This window comes from Strongylocentrotus purpuratus, unplaced genomic scaffold, assembly GCF_000002235.5.
Source record: "Strongylocentrotus purpuratus isolate Spur 01 unplaced genomic scaffold, Spur_5.0 spur5_scaffold_12, whole genome shotgun sequence".
Lineage (NCBI taxonomy): Eukaryota > Metazoa > Echinodermata > Echinoidea > Camarodonta > Strongylocentrotidae > Strongylocentrotus > Strongylocentrotus purpuratus.
Window position 1 is genome coordinate 1,964,233 of NW_022145597.1, and position 21,019 is coordinate 1,985,251.

General features: G+C 36.7%; 1 protein-coding gene across 3 annotated transcripts in view; it reads left to right on the forward strand.

Annotated features, from left to right (window-relative positions):
• Positions 1-21,019, forward strand: part of LOC764814 — a 29,003-nt gene extending 7,984 nt beyond the window's left edge. Inside the window, exons 2-15 of one of the 3 annotated variants that reach the window (XM_030981583.1) lie at positions 414-1,004; positions 1,621-1,738; positions 2,589-2,782; positions 3,316-3,509; positions 3,846-4,068; positions 5,875-6,101; positions 6,743-6,965; positions 8,327-8,332; positions 13,974-14,137; positions 15,224-15,318; positions 16,040-16,198; positions 17,417-17,645; positions 18,433-18,512; positions 19,160-21,019. In XM_030981583.1, the coding sequence (XP_030837443.1) occupies positions 506-1,004; positions 1,621-1,738; positions 2,589-2,782; positions 3,316-3,509; positions 3,846-4,068; positions 5,875-6,101; positions 6,743-6,965; positions 8,327-8,332; positions 13,974-14,137; positions 15,224-15,318; positions 16,040-16,198; positions 17,417-17,645; positions 18,433-18,512; positions 19,160-19,334 (2,586 nt within the window). In that variant the 5' untranslated portion in view covers positions 414-505 and the 3' untranslated portion in view covers positions 19,335-21,019. Of the gene's footprint in view, positions 1-413; positions 1,005-1,620; positions 1,739-2,588; positions 2,783-3,315; positions 3,510-3,845; positions 4,069-5,874; positions 6,102-6,742; positions 6,966-8,326; positions 8,333-9,796; positions 9,824-13,973; positions 14,138-15,223; positions 15,319-16,039; positions 16,199-17,416; positions 17,646-18,432; positions 18,513-19,159 lie in introns of all 3 variants that reach the window. The other 2 variants (XM_030981582.1, XM_030981584.1) reach the window with 2 other exon arrangements.

Below are 21,019 nucleotides of genomic sequence, written 5' to 3' on the forward strand. Positions count from 1 at the left end.
TGACAGTAATATGGTTATATCCTTTAAATAATGATGTCACTCCACATCTTTTACAAAAAAGGGAGGATGTAAGAATATGTATAAATATTCATTAGGAGCAGCTACACTGTAAGCGCGCACGAAAGATTGTGACGTAATAAAGAGTTTTAAGACTCATCAGTTTTGGTTTAGACACATGAACACGATGTAGTCCCTGTCTTGTATTGTACTAGTTTAGTTGGATTTGAGTGAATCAACCCTAGGCCAACAGCTATCAAAACATCCACCAACAAAGATTTTAAAATTTGAGATAGCTCCTTTGACATTCTTTTAATTTAATTCAGCAGACCTACATACAGATGTACATTTAGTCTTTGTATTGTAACTTTTTATTTCGTAATTGTTTTTATATTTGTTCATCATTATTTCAATAGGTAGAGCAGGAGAAAAGAAAAGCTACATTGTAACAGTCATGACCAACATGGATTCATAATTCTTCTAACTGATCTGAAAGTATATCCCCAAGATGGCGGACCTGAGTGATATCGATGCTATTGTGACGGATGTAATAATGGAGGAGGAAGAGGTGTCCAACATGCCAACAGAGTCGGACATTGACGGTGCTTCCATATCAGCAAGCCAGGTTGGTCCTTCCGATATCATGCCACGAATCACCCCCTCTCCTGGCACGCCTCAACAACGCCCTGGCTCGGCATTAACAGTTGAAAACTTGCGACTTCATGAACAGAATGTGGGTTTGGAGGAAAATCCCCTGTCAAGACAAGGTAGTGCTAATTCAGGGCAGCGTGATCGACCGATATCAAGGGAGTCGTTAGGCCCAGTTAGAACTCCAGGGAGTGGTACGCCAGTCAGGTTATGCTCTGGTAAATCAGGAGGATTAGGTAATATTACTGATGGAACAACACCGGGACCAGATGATATACATGTAAGGACTGGAAGTGGAAAGAGAGAACCTCTTCCACCCATTGGATCTGACCCTGTCTCACTACAACAAAATGGAGTTGGTAAGGAATCATCTGAAACATATAGTTGAAATAAGCAAGGCTCTGCAGATAAATTATTGTCAGGGGCAGGTTGAAAATGCTGTTCAAAACAAGGGAGAGGGGGGGGGGGTCGTATACAAATTGTCAAGTGATCCTTACAGAAAACACAGCAAAATATCCCAGTTTATGAAGAAGAAACTTATCATACACAAACCCGTAGTTTGCATTGATTTCATTTTCATCAGAAATTTCTGACTGAATATAGTGAAATAGTGGAGAAAATGAAGAAAAAAAAGCATATTGTGTTTGTAACAATTTGTCAGCTGAATCGACCATGCACTAAAATTAACAAAAACAGAAAAGTTTTGGATTGGATCATTGTATACGATGCTACATGATGTAGTTATTAGTATTTATTATTCATGCACCCCTTTTATTTTCTCTCTCTCTCTCTCTCTCTCTCTCTCTTGCACTCCTTTTCTCTTATTCTCTCTATCTAGTCTCAAACTCTCAATATGCTTCTTACAGTACTGATGCATTTTTTCTTCTTTGCTGTTTTGGCTGTACTGAAACAAATATGATTTGTCGACTCCTTTACCAGCATCTTTTAAGTTGACTTTTGTTTTTTCTGATTCAGATGTATCCAGATTATCTGTATCAAGAGAAAACCAGGATGATCAAGACACAGTAACAAGTTTAGCAAGGATGTCGGCTCGCTCAGAAAGATCAGTTTCATTCAGAGATGGAGCAGATAGGTAATTCTCTCTCTCTCTCTTTGGGGGGGGGGGGGGGGTGGGAGGGGCAGTACATGTAGTTGTCTTTTCCATGGTTTAAGACTTTGAGCATCATGCCAGCTGCATGAATTTTCCTAATAATAATAATAATATTGGCATTTATATAGCGCTCTTACAGACATACATGTGTATCACAGCGCTTTACAACATATTATTATTACCCCGGTCATCGGATTCAGGCTTACCCGCACACAAGGTATGCACATTCTCCACTCCCTGGGGAGCATTCCAGCCAGTCGCCATTTTACAAGCGCCACTTGCTAATCAAACCACATTAGCTTTCGCATCCTACCGGGTACCCATTTTAACACCTGGGTGGAGAGTGGCAAATGTAGATCAATGTCTTGCCAAAGGACATTAGTGCCGCGGCGGGACTTGAACCGCGGACCTTGTGATCCACAGTCCGGTGACTTATCCACTCGACCACGACACCTATATCCTAGTTTGTAAAAGGGAATAGTTTTCTGAGTAATGGAAGCATTATGGATTGGTATTAAGTTAAGAGCAATAGGTGTTAATTAGTACAGGTGTATGTGAGGACATTTCACTTGGATTCACTTCTCAGCTGGCAAGCAAGGCACTGATCTGAGGCATATTTTTATTTCTATTTTGAGGACATTGCACATTTAAAAAACGCACCATTTAATTAAGCTATTGGAAGAAAAGTATTATGCTTCATTGATATTGCTTTTAACCTTCACGAAACATGGAAGGCCACAAATGCTAACACCCCAAGCTCATCTGCATAGTGACCGATCACACCAAAATTGGTCTACAAGTTCGCAAGAATATTATTGATTTCCACCTGCAGGTCCCGTACTCCTTCATCGGCTGGTAAGCGGAAGAAGGACGTAAACTCGCCAGCCATCAGAGAGGTTCATAAGGTCAAAGGAATGGACGGGAGTGAGAGGGTTACTATATCATGTGCTACAGAGACAGAATGGAGCTGGCTTCAAATGATCACATTTCTAGGGAAAACAGAAGAGGAACTTGCTTCTATAGGAGGTAAGAATGCAACTAAGCCTTAGCTTCAAAGGCCATTGTCATTAAGAGGTTCTATGTTTCAACTTCCATTTCCCCAGTTGGAACCAATAACACTAATGATCAAACATCTATTTAGGATGGGTTTTATTTTGAGTTAGCAAGGGCTTTATAATTTCCATAATAATTAAAATTGGTTCTAATGGTCGTTACATTTTTCATTGAGATGAGTTAATTGCTCATTTTTTCACCTTGTTGGGATACTTTTGTCAGAAAAAAAATCATTACCGCAGTTCTTACTTTTTATACACAGCCCAAATCCTAATATAGTCTGTCAACACAGAGTTAATGCCCTTCTGGTTCTGAATCAGATAATGTCTTCTATTGTTTCTTCAAGAAAAACATGTTTTCTTCTTGAATGTCAAAATGTGCTAATGAACAATCGTACCATGAACTGTTCATCTGACTTTTCTCATGAAATTTTGGTTGCGATACATGTTATTTTTAATCAGTCAAATGATTCACAGCAAGATGTGTTCTTGTTTAATCCTTCTTAGGTACGCTACGCCCCAAGACACCTACAGAACCAACCATCAAGTCTGCACTCTCAAGCAGTAGTAAGGGACCAATCAGTGACAAGCTTCAGTCAAGAGAGGGCAGCAGATATGTAGAGGAAGACGATGGAGTGAAAGAGACACAGGGAGAAGAGAAGGATGAAGTACCCCCTCTACAGATGGATTCTGATTCAGAGGTAAATTTTAATTCTCTTATACAGTATATAAAATAATACTGATACTGTACTTTTGATTGAAAAACTGATTTTGTATTGTAATTAATAAGGCAAACATTTTTTGTATAATTTGTATGCCAAGATAGACAATTTTTTTTAAATCGCCGTAACTGAAAACAGTTTTCTCCTTGTTCCTTCTGGGGAGTTCTTGGAGTACTTGCTCCTGTTACAGATGGACTTTTCAAAGTGTGTTATCAGCAAATGCACTCTTTAGAAGTCTCTGGTTGGTAACATTGTATATGTAATTAATATCTATAGAGCCAATGTAATTCATGTTTTTATTCTGTATTATCTTAGTTTTCTGATGAAGATGAAGTCCTGAAATCAGACCAAGGAGTGCCTAAGATAGGTCCTCCTCAGATCATTAAATATCAGCGTGAATCAGAGCAGGTGCCTATCTCACAGAAGTACAAGGATGCCGCCCATGTTGTCGGACAAGAATTGGACTTTGACTTCAATGATTTCGACTCTGCAGATCTCAGTGAGGAGGAGGATAAAGAATTAGAAGCCAGGATACGAGGTAAATTTACTTTTTCTGCCTCCGCTACTAAGTGGCCGGAGGCATTATGTTTTTAAAGATAAACTTGAGTTCTGGTAAAAAAAAGAAAATTAATTCTCACAGAATCAAACAAAACTTACACTGAATGTTCAAAATTACAAATAAATGACATGTGCCAAACAATTTTGGAAGAAAATGTATACTGGCTGAGTAATGAGCATAGAAAGACAAGGAAATCAAGGTACATGTAGTACCAGCCCCGACACCATGTGTGTTGTCCCATATATAGCTTTCTGTGTACAGTGCTTGTTACTTTACCAAGACTTGGTCAAATTTATTATGATTTTGATGACTCCAGAACCTTGCAGTGCACACCAATACTTACATGCTACATGATCAACTGTTTCTGATCCTTTCCACACCTTTTCTTTCACAATGCAATCGCATTACCAGTACTAAAGTTTATCTTTAAGGGTGTCCGTCTGTACGTCCCGTTTTCGTGATCGCGTTATCTCAAGAACCGATTGATGGATTCGCGCCAAACTTGAATTATATATGTATCTTGCAGAGCCAATGAACTGATTAGATTTTGAGGTTACGAGGTCAAATGTCACAGGGCTCATGTATGCAAAAATAGCTTGTGATCGCTTTAGCATTAGAACCAATAGACCTGTTTTGGTTTGTAAAATGGCTCTATGGCGGACGCATCATTTTTGAATTCGCGCAGTCAAAGTTCGATCTCCACTCCTGACGATGGATGGTCAACCTGTTCAAAACGTCGAGCCACTCCCGCCACCCATCATCTCCAAGCGCTATAGTTCTTCTTAGAACTATAAGATAAGAAAGATAAGCAACAGGCTTTTTCAAGACTATACCAACAGTCCTTTTCAGGACTACACACCCTTAAGAAAGACTACGAGAGTCCTTTTCAGGACTCCTCAATCCTCCCTCTCGCTCACATGGTGCATCCGCAAGCCTACTGTATAGGTTCCATCTAGTCTCTCCTCCTTCTCTCTCCTCTCCAATATCATTATATCTCTCTCTTCTCCTTTCAAATTTCCCCTTCTTCTTTTTCTTGTTCTCCATCTTATCCTCTAACTTGTCCTCATGTTCATCCTGCTCATCCCATCCTTCTCCTCTATTCTGTGTCTTATCTACCTTTCTTTCGTTCTTTCCTTATCTTTCCTTCTCCTGTTTTCTTCTCTTTCTCTGTCTCTATCTGGAGCCGGTATTGACATCGATGATGTTGACTCTGCACTTCTGAGTAAAAAGAAGGATAACAAATTAGAAGCCGGGATACGAGGTAAAGTATTTTTTTTCTCTTCCTTCTCACTTCTCCTCCTATTTCATACTAACTCTGTTCATTGTGATGGATATGTTTATTTTGTAATTTTGTATGGTTTTAACTGTGAACTATTTTGCAATTCAGCCATCAACAGCTGCAAATATATTTTAATAAACCTTGAATTGAATTGAATTGATCTCTCTCTTCTCCTTTCTCCTTTAGTTCGTTCCCCATCTTTCCTTTTGCCCATTTCTTTTCCCCTTTCCTTCTCTTTCTCTTTTTCTACCCTGACATTATAGTGCTCAACTTTCTCTGTACTTCCATTTTTTGTACCCTGCCTACTAAAAAAATAAACATTCTGAGTTGGGGTCTAATTGCATCATAATACTAAATATTGGTAAATCTATTTTCGTATTACATTTATTCATGGATGTTAATAATTCATTTCATGGTCATCCTTTTCCTATGAACCATCAGCTAGCTAGGGTACTCCAAGTGCCATGCAGTAGAATCATTATCTCTTTCTAATTCCTTTTACCTAGGTAAAAAGAAGTACAGTGAAGATGAATATGATTACCCCTATGATGACCCACCCGGTAAAGTTGATGTGAAGGCCAGTAGAAGTAAGAACCTCGGCGATGATTTGGACGACAGGACAACGCCCCCATTGTCGACTGTGAACGAGGTCGCTGAGGTGTGCGAGTTCTGCAACAAGGACGCCAAGACGTTCCCAACTCATGAGATGCTCAAATCAATGTCACAATCTGAGGTACGGTTCATGCAAAGTTCTGCTTTCTACAGCGGTGGTACAGACAATTTTCGGTGTAGAATTGGATGCATGCTAATATAGTGGATAACATTTGACAAATTCAAGAACATATAGTTGCCCTGAGTGATTATCTGTTCAGTGGTTTTTGAGTTACTGTTGAGATCCAAATCAGCATAGCTGACAAGTGATTTCAATAACCAGTTTAATAGGAAAAACGATGTGGACCATTTGAAATCACGAGACCTTAAGTTCGGTGCTGAAGATACTGTTTCAAGCTCAACTACATGTGTGGAATGTAGGCTCATAGACAGTGGCAAAATACATGCTAATGGCCCATTCAGATATGACGTTGTATACTGCCGTAAAAATAAGACGCATTTCTGTTAACGTCAATCTACATGTACATGTATATGAATGGTAACTGGACATAACAATAATTCACTGAGCTCTGTGTTATAATTTACAGAATTGTGACACGTATTACACTTTATGTCATTAAAAAAATGCTGCAGTTTTGCCTCAGCATATCTGAATGAGGCCTTACCAATTACCAATTACTTATTACCAATCTTATAATCAACATTAAAAGCTGATTGTTATCATCATTATTGTTGATTGAATTTTGTTGCCATGGTTACCAGCTCTTCTGCTGTAAAGACTACCAGGACCTGGTTGAGTACACCATAGAGAACACGCCCCTCTCTCAGTATCCATCGGAAGAGATGATAGACGTTGGTCCGCACGCCCCTTACGGTAGCAAGCAGGCTAGGAGGGCTGCGAAGGAGAGAGCGGCCCAGAGGCTGAGGGATAGAGAGATGGCTCGACAGAGAGCTGCAGGAACTAATCAAGCTAACTTCTATGCCTGTAAGTACTACTTCATCTTCAGACATTCAGATCTACAAGTAAAGAGGCATATAGAGTACCGAAGCTGTGACGTCATAAAAATCTATTTTTAGAATTTCTCATTTTTTCTTCATTTTCCGGATGAGCATCAAATATAATGGTCAGGAGCCAGAGCATATAACACTGAGTTCCTATAGGAAATCTATTCACTCAGATGGTCATATCTCAGCCAAAACTTTACATATTCCATTGGTTTTAGACATTTGAACATGATTTTTGATGCTCTTTTGTAAAGTGAAGAAAAAATTGAGAAATTCCAAAAATAGATTTTTATGATGTCACAGCTTCGGTACTCTATATATTCATATAACTTGCTTCCATCCCACTGCTAGCTAATAGTGCAAATGTTTTTTGTTTGTTCAAAACCTTGGCATACATAAATTATATTTTACTTTACTGCATCCCTCTAAATCATTACTTTGATAGCTTTACTTAAAGGAGAAAACACTTCTTCTTTACAAAGATTAGTCAATTTACATTATCCGCAGGGCAGGTTGAATTCGTATTCGATGCCTTCACATGTTTGATATATGGAAAGGGTAAACAAATAACTATTGCTTTACTAGTTTCTTGAAAGATAGATTTAATTTTGATTCTCTAACTATTTTACATTACCGTAGGCATGAATTTTAAAAAATGGCAGTGGTTACTTACAATTATTTTCTTTTATTTGAAAAAAAATCTCACTGGGTTTTATTTTCTAGGTTGTTTTGCACTTCAAAAATTGTTGCCAAAGCCCAAAATTTTTCCATATTTTGAAGACAGAAATTATTGATTGCTAATACATAGCATGCAATCCTTGCTCTCCCTACTATTAGTTAGATTGCATCTCCTCTTTAACAATTATTCATGTCTCAATATGTTTTGATTGTATTGTTATCTTACATTACTTTAGATTACATTGTTTATGAGCCAATAGTATTATTTTGTGATCAGTTTTCACTTTTCTGTCAGATTTATTACATTCACAGATGCTAATAATTATTTCAAATTTTTGATTGAACATCGGTTCATATCATATAATGTAATATATGTCAACAATATCAATGTTTCTTTATTTATTATTTATTTTCTGATAAATTGCATAATGTGTCTGTGACAAACTTCAAGAAAATACCCAGGAATTCGACTTGTGAGATCAAGAGTATTTTAATGGATTTACTCTAAATTTACAAATTGGTGTTGAAATTAATATTTGCTTTCATCTTTTGCAATATGTATGCACAATTGTTTCTCACCACAAATAATGAAACTTCATCTTCTACTACATGATGTGGCTGCAACATTTGATATCTCAACCATTCATTGCATACCACTCACAGTACAAGGTAGGTGTTCTAATAATAGGGGTAAAATGTTGTATGCCACATTGCTTTCAACCCCAATACAGGTTTCATACTAGAAGGTGGCAACATGACTGTTTTAAACTTTACCCATAGGTTAGTATAGGTTAGTCAATTTTGTCAAGAAAGAAGGGCAATAGGCCCGAACAGGAATATCTTCAAATAAGTTTTTGATCAGTAGACCGACATTATCAATACAATTATTTATTAAGAAAAAAAAACAGATGAGAGAATGGAGAATCAAATAATATTCATATAATTATCAAAAGACACAAAAAAATCAAGAGTTTTATTTCAGTAACTGTACCTCTCATTTTGCCACCTTCTAGTTGTAAGGTAAGTAATGATAGCATTCATCATTTGAGGAATGGACTTGAACACAGCATAATATCAGTTAATCATGAAATCTAAAAAGTACTGCAAAACGAGCAGGCATTGATTTCTATTTTTGCTGTTCATGGCTGCAATGGTCAAGATATCATTTACAGAACAGTCTTAATCCCTCAGAAGATGAATGCTAGATCATAGGTATGCATGAAACTTGAACTAAAGTGAAAGGTTCATATATCATCCGTTCAGAGCCAGAAGGGTGTTAATATACTAGTACTCGTTAACACAGAGTTAACACCCTTTTTGCTCTTAACAGAGGATATCTGTAGTTTGACCTCAAATAATGAGATTGGGTTTCATGGGTTGCAGTTACTTTTGTTTGTAAGATGAAAGTGGTCAGTGATTGATTAGGTGGACCTTTCACATATTGTCAAGTTTCATGCATACTCCGAGAGAATGATATTGTTGGTGATGGGGTCTTGGCAGGGATGTTCCCATTATGGAAGCTATTTGTTGCTCAAAAGATTTTACCATGTGATGCACAGCCTCTCATGAAGGTCCTTGTTACAATTCAAAGTACAACAAAAAACAGAGTTCATATCTTTAAAGGCCATCATTAATATCCAGTGTAAGTTTTTGACCGGAGTTACAGAAATGAAAGAAAATCACAGTGGCAAATATGAATAATTATAATAGTAACTTTGATATCACCTGGCATTAGCCAAGCTACCCTGATCAGGCGCTCTCACATTTGAGGAATTTTCTCTTATCGTACTGTATGCCCATTTGGGTGGAGAGTGGCAAAATGTAGATGAATATATGTGCATCTATAGCCGACAGGTAACCTAAACTCTTTGCCACAAGATACATGTACCTGCCAACTACTTTTTGGAACGATTTACGCTTTTCAGCAGTACTATTCATTGTATTTTAAAGAGTACCTTCAGTGTGTGCAATACTGTCTGTAAAACCTTGTGCAACATATATGCTATGCTGTGGGAATGTTCCTGCCTGTATCTCTAAGGGTGGTGTTTATTTTTACTTTGTATCTCAATAATCTGTAGTCCTAATTGTATTTTCTTTCCCTTTTCTATGTTTCTAATCTCTTATATGACATAGCTCATCGGATAGAAGTCATGGATGGAGGTCGGTTGATTAAAAGAACACCTTCTTCATATTTCATTCTCGAGTGCACAGCACATTTTATTTCATATATTAATTTATTATTTATTGCATTTGCACTCATACTCAGTGTTGGTTTTCATAAACAATGCATTGCCGGGCTTTTAACATTTTACAGGCACGTCCATTACAAGGACATTTATTGCTAGGATTAAAATTTGGCAATAAAATGATAAATAATATCACTTGGCAAAATTAGTACAAAATCTATTCCAATTTTGTTAACAATGATTAATCTGCAGAGAGTTTTTAAACTTGACAAAACGAATCGTTCGATACCTACACTGTTCTTAATATTGTTTCACTAAAATAAGTTGTTTTTGTCTAAATCATTTATTATCATCTTTTTGATATTCATAACTTCCTACACATTATTCATCACATGATTTAGTATTTATATTGCCACACATAATAGGATTATTATAACAGCATTGTAATAAAAAGTGCACTCATTGTCTTCACATTACATGATCCATACCACACTGCAATTAAATACTCACAATTCCCTTCCAATACCACCCCCTTCGAATACCACCCCACCCCCCTTCCAGCTTGAAATATTCGTTTTTATTAATGATTGCAATGTTTCCTTAAATTACAATAAATTACAAGTTGTTAAAATTCCTATCATATTGCTCTGTATTTTAAGCACCGAAAATAATGTGTCTGATTCTAGCAGCTTGTGCCTAAATTCTGAACACAATATCATAATGCATGCATGGATTTGAAAGCCTATGAACCGTTCCTTGTTTGATTCAATTTAATCTCTGAAAAGTGAATTGTGAATGTTTGAAAATGTGATTTCAAATAATATTTGGTTTCAATGGATAATTCAGCTGTTGGAGCGCTGCACTACCCGTTCACTAAGCTTTGTCAGCATTGCTGCTCTCATTGTTTCGTACTAAACATAACACATTATTTGTAAATGTTTTCTTTTTGTTTTATCAAAATATTGTCCTCCAGTTCAGTGGTAATTCCAACATAAACCCCCCCCCCCCTCCCAAAATTAACATTTCTTCCTCTTGTATAATTTTACCATGTCTCCTCATATTCTCTTTCTCTCTCTCTCTCTCTCTCCCTCTCTGTCCCCCTCTCTCTCTCTATCTCCTTTTTTTCTCCAAGTTTCCCTCATTTCTTCTGGCCTCTCTCTTGTCCCATATTTCTTTAATATATTTCTTGTATAACTTTACAAAATACTTCTACAAATCATGGTTAGTTAATACTGTTTTATTGTTTTCCTTTATGTTGCTCATATTGTTTAGAAGTTGAAGCTGGAGCAACGTGTTACATGTGCTTTTTGATATTGTTGTTTGTTTGATTGAACAGTGCCTTTATAATGCTTCATATGTTTAGAGTTGAAATATGGATTTTATTTTCAGAAGTTGCTTTGATTGAAAAGAGGCTAGCTTATTTATTTTCTTGAACGCTTAATTTGGACTTTTCTATTGCAGCTACAAGTTATTTTTTATTCATCCTTGCCTAACCATTGTTGCTATTTATGAGTTTAATTTTCATTGCATCATTATTAACATCAACTGGTTCCCTTTATTTTTGACATTTCCATCACTACACTTTTCAAAATGTAGAAGGTGAGTCTAGAGATGTGTTGATTTTCTTTTGCTGAATTGAAGAATCTTTTATTGGAAAGATTTGTTTGCTTTGAAACCAGGTTTTGAGTTCTTTTTTTGCCTTTTCAATGTTGTATTGTTTATCTTTCAAACCTGTTTGAGTTTGGAGATGTGTGCTGGGAGCCAAAAGGATAGTATTTTATTGTTATTATTATTATCATTATTGTTGTTATTATTATTTTGCTTAGACTGAATGGCCCTCTGGCTTTCAGCTGACAACATTTTGGTTGAATCAAAGGCAAAATATTGCCTCTTTTGACCAAACTTTCCCATTGTCTCGATATGTTTGTCTTTGCATTTACCTTAATTGTGTGTCTTTTGTCAGTTACGGTTCAGGTTGAGAGTTTTAGGCCGATGTTTGAAAGGCCTTATGTTTGTGTTTTCCACTTCTTAGTTCACTCTTTCATAGCAACTGATTTAGCTTCTGGACATTGTTGCAGTTCAAATTAGAGAATGTTCTCTTGGTTAGTGTTGTATTCCTCTTGCTTCAACACAGTTGATGGAGTTTGTAAGTTTTCAATTGATTCCTTGGTAAGTTTAAAGTTTCTTTACTGAGAAGTGTTAAAAGAGTACTGATTCAATTTGAAATGGATTCCTGTAAGTTCATTTCACTAAGACATTACGTTCAGCTTTTCAAATTCATGTTATTACAAAATTTAGGCCTGATGTAACTCTGCAATCTGCATAATTCTCCATATTAGCTTCTCTTTGATAGGAAATAAAGTAGAAATTAAAAATGTCCCCTTTTTAATTATCTGCCATGAAAGTCTGAAGGTACAAGAATCTATAATTGATGTATTCCAATCTTTTTATGCCCCAGATTTGCCCACCATGCCATGTTGCCAAAGGAATTCTAAGCTCTTAAAGTGGTCGCTCCCAATCTAAAAACCCCACCATATACAAGTCATATTGTAATTCCTCATATCAGAATGGTTTTCTGCACCCTCTTTCTTTTGGAACAATATTCTTTGTGCACTCTTTTAATGCAAAGCCCCATGGAATACCACCACTATCGGTAAAAATTGCTACCCTCTATACACTTAGACATCAAAAATAAATAAATAAATTAGTAAATAATAATGATGAATGTTGAATCCAATCTAATCCATTCCGGCCAATCCAAAAGATATTTGATATAGTGCCTTTTCCTTGCGGTTACAAAGCGCTGCACACACTGTTCCACAACGTTTGGGCCACTTATAAACAAAAGTAAGTCACTTCTCAGAGAGCAGAGAATCCATTTCTAATTGAATCAGCACCATACATACAGAAGAGAGACTTTGTTTAGTTTGTAAGACTCTGTTTCTGTTGTAAAACTCTCATCTTTGCTGGCTCTGATTGTGAAGGTTTACCTCCTATTCGTACTCGTCGTGGCTCTTTTGCGAGTGATCGTCATGTTGCACCATTAATTGAAGTTTGCCAGTTAAAAGGAATAGACGCATATCGTAAGTCTCATGCTCATGAAAGTACTTGTTCTTCATTTGATAAGTCCTCAAAGATGTCCTAGTTTGTTCAATCTATTGAATGATTTACTTGTTTATCTGCTTTGAGTGAGTCCTTTGAGAAGTTAAAACTACTTGAATGATTTCTTGAGAAGGAAGGGAACCAAATTACAAAAAAAGAAATAGCTATCTTTATTTTAATACATGTATGGATTAATGTCAATGTCCTCCCGGCCTCTATCTGTCTCTCTGTCTCAATCTCTCTATCTGTCTCTTTCTCTCTAATAATGTAATATGTTTCTATTTTTATTATATACTCTCATTGCTAGCAAAATCATGTCCTTCTTTCTGTGTATTATTTGTATTTCTCCTACTTCTGCTTGTTTAATATGTCCTGTGTATAAGCATTCACCAATATATATTATCATGTAATGATGAGCAGTATATTTTCACGTCGTATTTATCTCTGCTTGCATATACTTGTATTTGTGCCCTGTTTGGTTTATCCCACATTTTCATGAGTGTGCATTAAAAAAACATTTTGAGTGTAACAAGTTTGTGTTTATTGTATGCACATGTTCATTCGCACCAATCAAAAGAAAAACAAATTTTCCAACATGGCTGTTTTGAAAATATATCCACTGTTTTGGTAAAACTATGTACTGCAAAATTTCCTTCACTTGCACCGCCTTAAATGGTCATCCAATCTAAGATCTGGACTTGAAGAAGATGTGTCCTCTTGGATCTTTTGAAATGTTTATTACAAAAAAGGAAGGAATATTGGACAATTTTTATCAGTCATTCAAATCTATGGAAACAATATTACCAGAAGCTATGTGTTGTTTTGATCCAAAGGTTATATAACAATGATGAAAGAACAGACACATCCTGTCAGTTTTATTCAAAAGGTCTTTTCCTTCATGTCTGACTGACAAACTTCTCTCAAGATCAGTTATGTGAACATGCTTTTTGAAAGCTAATTTACTGTGAAAGTTCATTGAACTAATGTGATATCCATACATTTTCCTCCCATGAACACCAAAGTTGCACGTCAGATGAAGACGATCAACTACTCCCTGTCATCTCAGAAGTGCTTAGATGAGGGGTGGACAAAGCGCCCCCCTACACCAGAGGAGCCTGATCATAGCAAACCGGTCTACGTCCCTGAACCGACCACACCCCATCTACCAGTCATACTCAAGACAAGGGTAATCAACACACTATGTTTTATTGCTATCCTAAGAGTTAGTTTTTAATTTAAGCCCGTCTGTACTAGTTTGGCCAGGAGGGATTAGACCTCTCTGCAAGGTCACTGACAGGTGGTTATCTCATCAAATCAGCTCTCAATTAACATAAGGAAAAGGGAATCATGGGAAACCAACAGGCACCAATTAGGCATTGTTTGCTATATAGAGGGCGCAAGTAGCTATACATGTAAGTAGCGCAGTGGGGCTTTAAAATTGGCAATTGCAATTAAATTATGAGTATGTTTGATTAAGATCACTCTCAAAAACTTGTGAGCGTGTCTTCCAAGCCAATCCATGAATTTATAGAGCATCAATATCACACACACAAGAAAGATTACCAACAGTCCTTCACAGGACTCCCCAATCCTATACCCCCTCTCACACGGTGCAAGCGTAAGACTATACTATAGCTCAATATCTCGTTGCCTATAATCAAACGTTTTAATAGCTAAACATACACTTTGCAATGTAAAGGTGGCAATGGCAATGAATTTATGAGTCATGTATGGACAAGATCAGTCTCAAATAGTTGTATACATGTACATCTACTGTAGATCTTTTAATCCAATCAATGAATTTGATAAAGTTTCAATGTCTACATGCTTGTTGAACTACGGTCTTGTAAGAGATTTGGGAGAGAATGAGTGATACATTGATTCAGTAACAATTATAGGACGACACTATTCAGATTATTCTAAATGTATCTCTGTATGTTAAATTACACAGAGGTCTAACATGTATCAGAGAAACACATCTCAAATATCAAAACTCTATTTACATGTGAATGTATATGTGTCTTTGTAAGAAAAGACATTTCTTTCAAAACATTTCCAATTTTGTCACGGTACAAACGGCAACATTCTTCATTTGATAGTTTTGACCCAGATTCTTTAAGTATATTTATTGCTCCTTAGAAAAAAATGAAGAAAAGTCCTTTTTAGCAAAGCATTATTTACTTGGACCTTTGTCCATCATGTAGCTGAGACTATAATCTAGAAACAGAATAAACAAACTCTACAAATCTTTTTATTTTACCTCACCTTACAGAAGAAGGGTCGTAAGGAGACACCGATCGTAAGGAGGCATTACCGAAGTGGAGAGCTGTTCATGGTCATGTTTGAAGATGGCACTGGAGCAGTGTTGTATCCTTTATATTCATCTTCCGTTACTGATGACTGTATGGAGAGATTCTAAACCTGATTTATGTTCTTAATACTACACAACATGTGGTGCACTATATGGATGTCTTTCCTTTCTTGGACAGGTGTGTTTCGAGACCCCCCCCCCCCCCCCCCCCCCTCCATACCTGCCATTCCTCTCCATATAGTACCAAAGGTTTCACTAGTTTCTATTGTAATGGATGTGATACATATAACTTGACCTCCATTGAAGTTTTGGAAGTTAAAAAGAGGAATGTACATGTATTCTGCACTTATTAAGATTAAAAAATATGAATGGGAGAAAAGCCACCCCTCCCCTATGTTATTGCGACACTGCATTTTAAGAAAAAATGTGTTCAATGATGTAGCATAAAACGCAGCACATGTGTGAATCTTACACCACACAGATAATGAGTACATACAGGACCTTAGTTTCGTACTTCTACTTTTAAAATCCCCACTTGCCATTATTTACACGCAATAAAAACCCAACCCCACAGTAAACCGCCATGGTCTCCTGTATCATGTATGAACAACGGGTGAGAATGAGAAGAAATTTTCCCTCCCATCAATGGCATTGCCCCCCTTCCACCCCCCCCCCCCCCCCCCATTGCCCCCCCTCCAATTAACATCCACTATGTTTTATGAAGTAGATAACTATTGATATGCACATCATTTTTACCCTTGACCCTACCAATCTCAGTTACCCCTCGGGTGCTCTAGCCATCCTCATCACCCTGGTAGAGAAGAATCAGTTCAGCTACTATGTTCAAGCTGATGGTAAACCCGGTGAAGCTAAGTTCCTGGCTGTCTTTGAACCCAATGGAAAGGGAACCTGTTACCATGGCAATGGCAATATCAGGTTAATATCACTATTTTCATTTCTGTTAAAGGTAAAGACCAGTTATGGTCATGTGATTGCATTGTGAAAGAAACGTTGTGGAATCGATCAGAAAAGGTTGATCATCCAGCATCTAGCATCTGCAAGGTTCTGGAATCATCAAAATGATAAGAAATTTGGCCCATTCTTCGTAAAGTTACAAGCACTATACACAGAAAGATGTGTATGGGACTACCCTATATCTCTCACAGACCATGAGAGAAACAAATTTACCAAATATATGAATTAGTAGGCGGTTCCCCGGCAATTTTTTTATCAACATGTATTAGTCAAAACATATTCTTTCACATGATTGGTAATGAGAGCTTCAATTTCATTTTTTGAAATTGGGGCGTTTCCAATACTGGTCTTTACCTTTAACCCTTTTTTTTGTGGTCGTAATTTTGCTGATGATATGTATAGTCATGTGTACATTTCTTTTAAAAAATCTGCATTTGCAATCGTTGCAACTGCAGTCTCAGGTTATTACGATTATATTCATTGTGTGCCAAACTTTGCTGTTGTGATCTATAAAGTGATATTCCAGGGGGGGGGGGGGGGGGGGGGGGGGTTTTCACAAAGACTAAGACGGACTTTAAATTGGACTTAACTATGGCAGGCCATTCATGTCATTGGTTGCTCTCACTATTGGTCTCTCAATTATGATCTTTAGATAATATTTTTTCCTTTATTAATGAACTATCAAAGAATGTAAATTCTGTAGATGTATGACCACGATTTACACGTCTCTTAAGAGACCAATGCCAGTAAATGGTGAAAGCAAACAATGGCATGAACAGCCTGCCATAGTTAAGCCCAACTTAAAGTCGATCTTAGTCTTTGTGAAACACCCCCCTGGTCTTGTAATATTTTGGGTCACATGTGAATCATATGAAAATCCAAGGACCACAAACATTTCAAATTCTTGAGAGATTTGAAGGTTGTTCTTTATTAAAGCATAGAGTATAATGGCTTCATGAGTACAGCTCTCTGATCAAAGTTTAATGAATGTAGAATAGGTTAACACTCGATCTGATTTCAAAGAAATGCAAGATAGTAGAGCAAGAGTCATGGCACTGAGAGAGAGAATGGGGGATTAGTCCCTTTAGATTGATGAGGAAGATGTCCATTTCCTCTTTACATAGTCATATCTTTTTAACGAAATGATCAATACTCTATTCGTGCTTTTTCTCATCTCAGATTGAACGTCAATCAGTTTGGCGGTGTGTTTACCGATCGAAAAGGTTCTATCAAGAAACGTTGGTCATGGAAGGATGAAGACACACTCTCCAAGACGCCACCATTCCAACCTCTCTGCTTCTCACTCAATCAACAGATCAGTGTAAGATGTATGATGCAAGAACAAATCTTTATCAACTTCAATTGTGATCTTCAGTCATGTCGATTCAACGCTGGAGCTAAACTTAAGGTATTTCATCTTATATGTTATGGTACCTAGCAGTGTCCTTGAAGTCCCCATTTCAATAAACAGACCACCTGACCAAAAGACAAACAAATTCACTGAAAAGTATAGAAAGAAGATATATTTTTAAAAAAAAGATCCACAAAACGGACAGCCCTAGAGACTGACAATTAATGCAAAGAAATAAGGGAAGATAAAACTATGTTGGTTTCATGGGCTGTCGGTCTCAGGGGATGTTGGGCTAGTAAACCCTCAATAAAGTTGTAAAGAGGCCTGCAAGAATGAAATTGTTGGTCTTGTGAGCTGTCGGTCTGATCCGCTTGAGCCCCTTGAAGATATTAATCTGATTGGTATAGAGGTTGATTGAGTTTCCATACTTTACCGTGTTTGCCTATTTTATTTCTTTAAGCTTGTAGCTTAAAGGGGGTGTAGCATGGCAAATACTGGTTAACACCATCTACGACTTCTTTTGGACAACTGCATGTAAACAAATTGACTTGATTAACAGTCAGCGCGGGCTAGCATTTGCGAAATAGACTGGTTTTGCGTATGTTGCATGCACGTGAATACTGCGGTCGCGTCATCAGTAGTCGTATTATTATCGATTGGCCACGAGTCAGGCCACGGGAGAGACACATAGACTCGTCATGCTACACCTCTTTTAAGGTTTGATGTGAGTTATGAAAGTCATGTTTGAGAATGAAAACAATATGATTATTGTATATTCGTTCAATTCAAAATCCTTCATTGAGAAATCAAATCTTATTTTCAAATCTTATTTTTCTCTATTCAGCTTGTTGGTCCAGATCAAGTTCCTCTGAAAGCTATAGACAGAGACATGCTCTACATCTCAGAGGTCAAGACATATGTCCAGTGAGTATACCAGTCTAAACCAGTTTGAGCCAGTCTAATCTGGTTTGAACTGAATCAAGCTCAGTGATCACCTGTCAAATGATTACCTAATGGCTGAACTTGTCCAATTGATCTAGGTCTTTGTCTATTAGAGTGATTCTATAACCATGAAATGTTACAATGTGTAGGATTATGACAAATTGGTTTAGGTGATAGGCAGTAAAGAGGGTCTGCATTTAATCACTACTAAGACTAGTAAGAGCAGGTTGTACTTGAATTTTCAGGAGTTGATTTTAACTTATTGCTATTTCTCATTGTTAGAGTGGGCGAAGTATCTATCAGTGGGAATGAATTTGACAATACAGGTACCTGTGTGTGTTTGAGGAAGATATGCTAAGCCATTATTATTTGTACTAACTCAAGGTCAACAAGAACTGTGGTCTTTATAGGCAAGGGGTCTTTATGTACAGGTTCCTTTAGTACTTGTGTCAATGAGATACCTTTTGCAATAGAAACAAAAAAATTGGTCTTTTTAAACAGTCGGTCTTTCTATACAGGTGTTCCCTAAAGCAGATTTCACTGTATCACAATGTGGTATGTACTATACCAGAGCGGGATACTACATGTACCATTATTATCTAATACCCTTTTCTGATATTCTATTTTAGGATGGTCCTGGACCAGATCTTCAACCAGAAGACCTTCTCAAAATCCCCCAAGCTTGACAGCCTACGACCTCCCCTCCAGATTCAGAACGCCGTCCGCAAGAATGAAAGACTCAAACAGAAGGTCGCCGAGAGGAGGGTCAACAAGAAAGCTGGTGGCGTTGTCACCGTCAAGTAGTACTCAACCAACTTCTAGTCCTATTCTCTGCAGTCTAATAATGTAGCATCGGAAACAAACAATCAATAGCCCTGTCAAATCTCTAGTCTACAAGATTAAGTCTCCATATCGATCCAGCTTTAAGGTATTTTATAATGGGCTGAATAGATAGATGATCTACTCCAAAAAAGATGCACAGAGCAAATTTATTTTTCATCTACATGGAAACAATCTTGTAGAGAATCTGTGTTTGAACATTGAAGTCACCTAACAGGCCTAGTACCAACTGAAGCTTTATATGAGCTACATATATTAGCTTCACAACTTTATCTTATTATACAACGGCAGTTCAATACGTAACAGAAAGATTTGGCCTGAGGATTTTGTTTATATTGTTAATAAACATGCCTGTAGATGTTTAAAAACCATTCTGTTTTGTAGGTTCCTAATACTTGCATAATGTTAGGCTGTATGTTTATACATGTATTATTATTTATATTGGGCTATGAGTGGAGTTTTATTTTGTTTGTATCATGCAAATTTTGAGAGATTTTTAAGCTACAGCTGTATATGAATTATGCTAACTAAGAATATATATTCTTTTTGCCATATCCAAATTGTATGTGAGTTATGTCTTTAGCTTTAAGTAGATAAGTTGTTATTCCGCATACATCGTGTCTACCAATTATGATTTGTGTATAAATGTGTGCAATATGTACATACTTGTATTGTATCTTTTTAAACTTCCATTTTCTAATAGGAAATATTGTGGGAGTGAACAGTAAAATTAGTCTTCGAGGATATATTTGTAAGTAGTTATTTTCCACACAAAAATGATAAAATCCATCACCCAGGTACTTGTAGATTTAAGATTCATCAGTTCATGACATGTCATTAACTATTTTTTCTGTAACCAATACAGATACATGAATAAACCTAGACTAGTTAATTATACAAATTTAAGATGTATAATGAATCAAGAAATAGTGAATCGTTGTGTCAGTGCTGAATAAAAAGGGGAAAAATAGGTGCATGTACATGTGTAGATTAATTTGAAATACCTGTGTGAAATGTATGATAGCTCTCATGATTATGCAACAGATTGTAAAACATTTCAAAAAGTACTGTTCCATCAACTAATATTGATTACTGGGAGGTTTTTTTCGTTCCACAGAAACAGGATGTCATATTAAATGCTGTGGCTAATACCTGCCAACCATTCCTATTTTGGAGGAATGATTACAATTTGGGGGGCTTTCAAATTAATATTATAAATCCTAGATTCTTTTCTTTCTTCTGAATACTTCTACATGAAAGCATTCAGAATTTTGTCTGTTTTAGTATGCCATATGCAAGCAAGTGTGTGTGCTCAGACAGTTCGATTCCATCCAATAAGATATGTGTGTGCTTAGCAAAATCTGTCCATGTACCAGTAGTTTGAAAGTTATTCCTACTTAGCATGCTCTCATGTCTCGCTTCCATTTCTTCCAATATAACATTGTCTTTCAGACCATAGCAAATGTATTGGTTAAGAATGTTTTTAGTGGTACAGATGTATTTTATCAACTTGAAGGATATATTCTATTGTATAGTAGAAAGTAAATTTCTGGATTTGTTTTAATAGTGTAAAAATCTGGGTTGGCCATTTAAGAAAAATATAATCAGCACCTTTCTTGTTAAATCAGTAAATGCTTGCCTTAAAATGT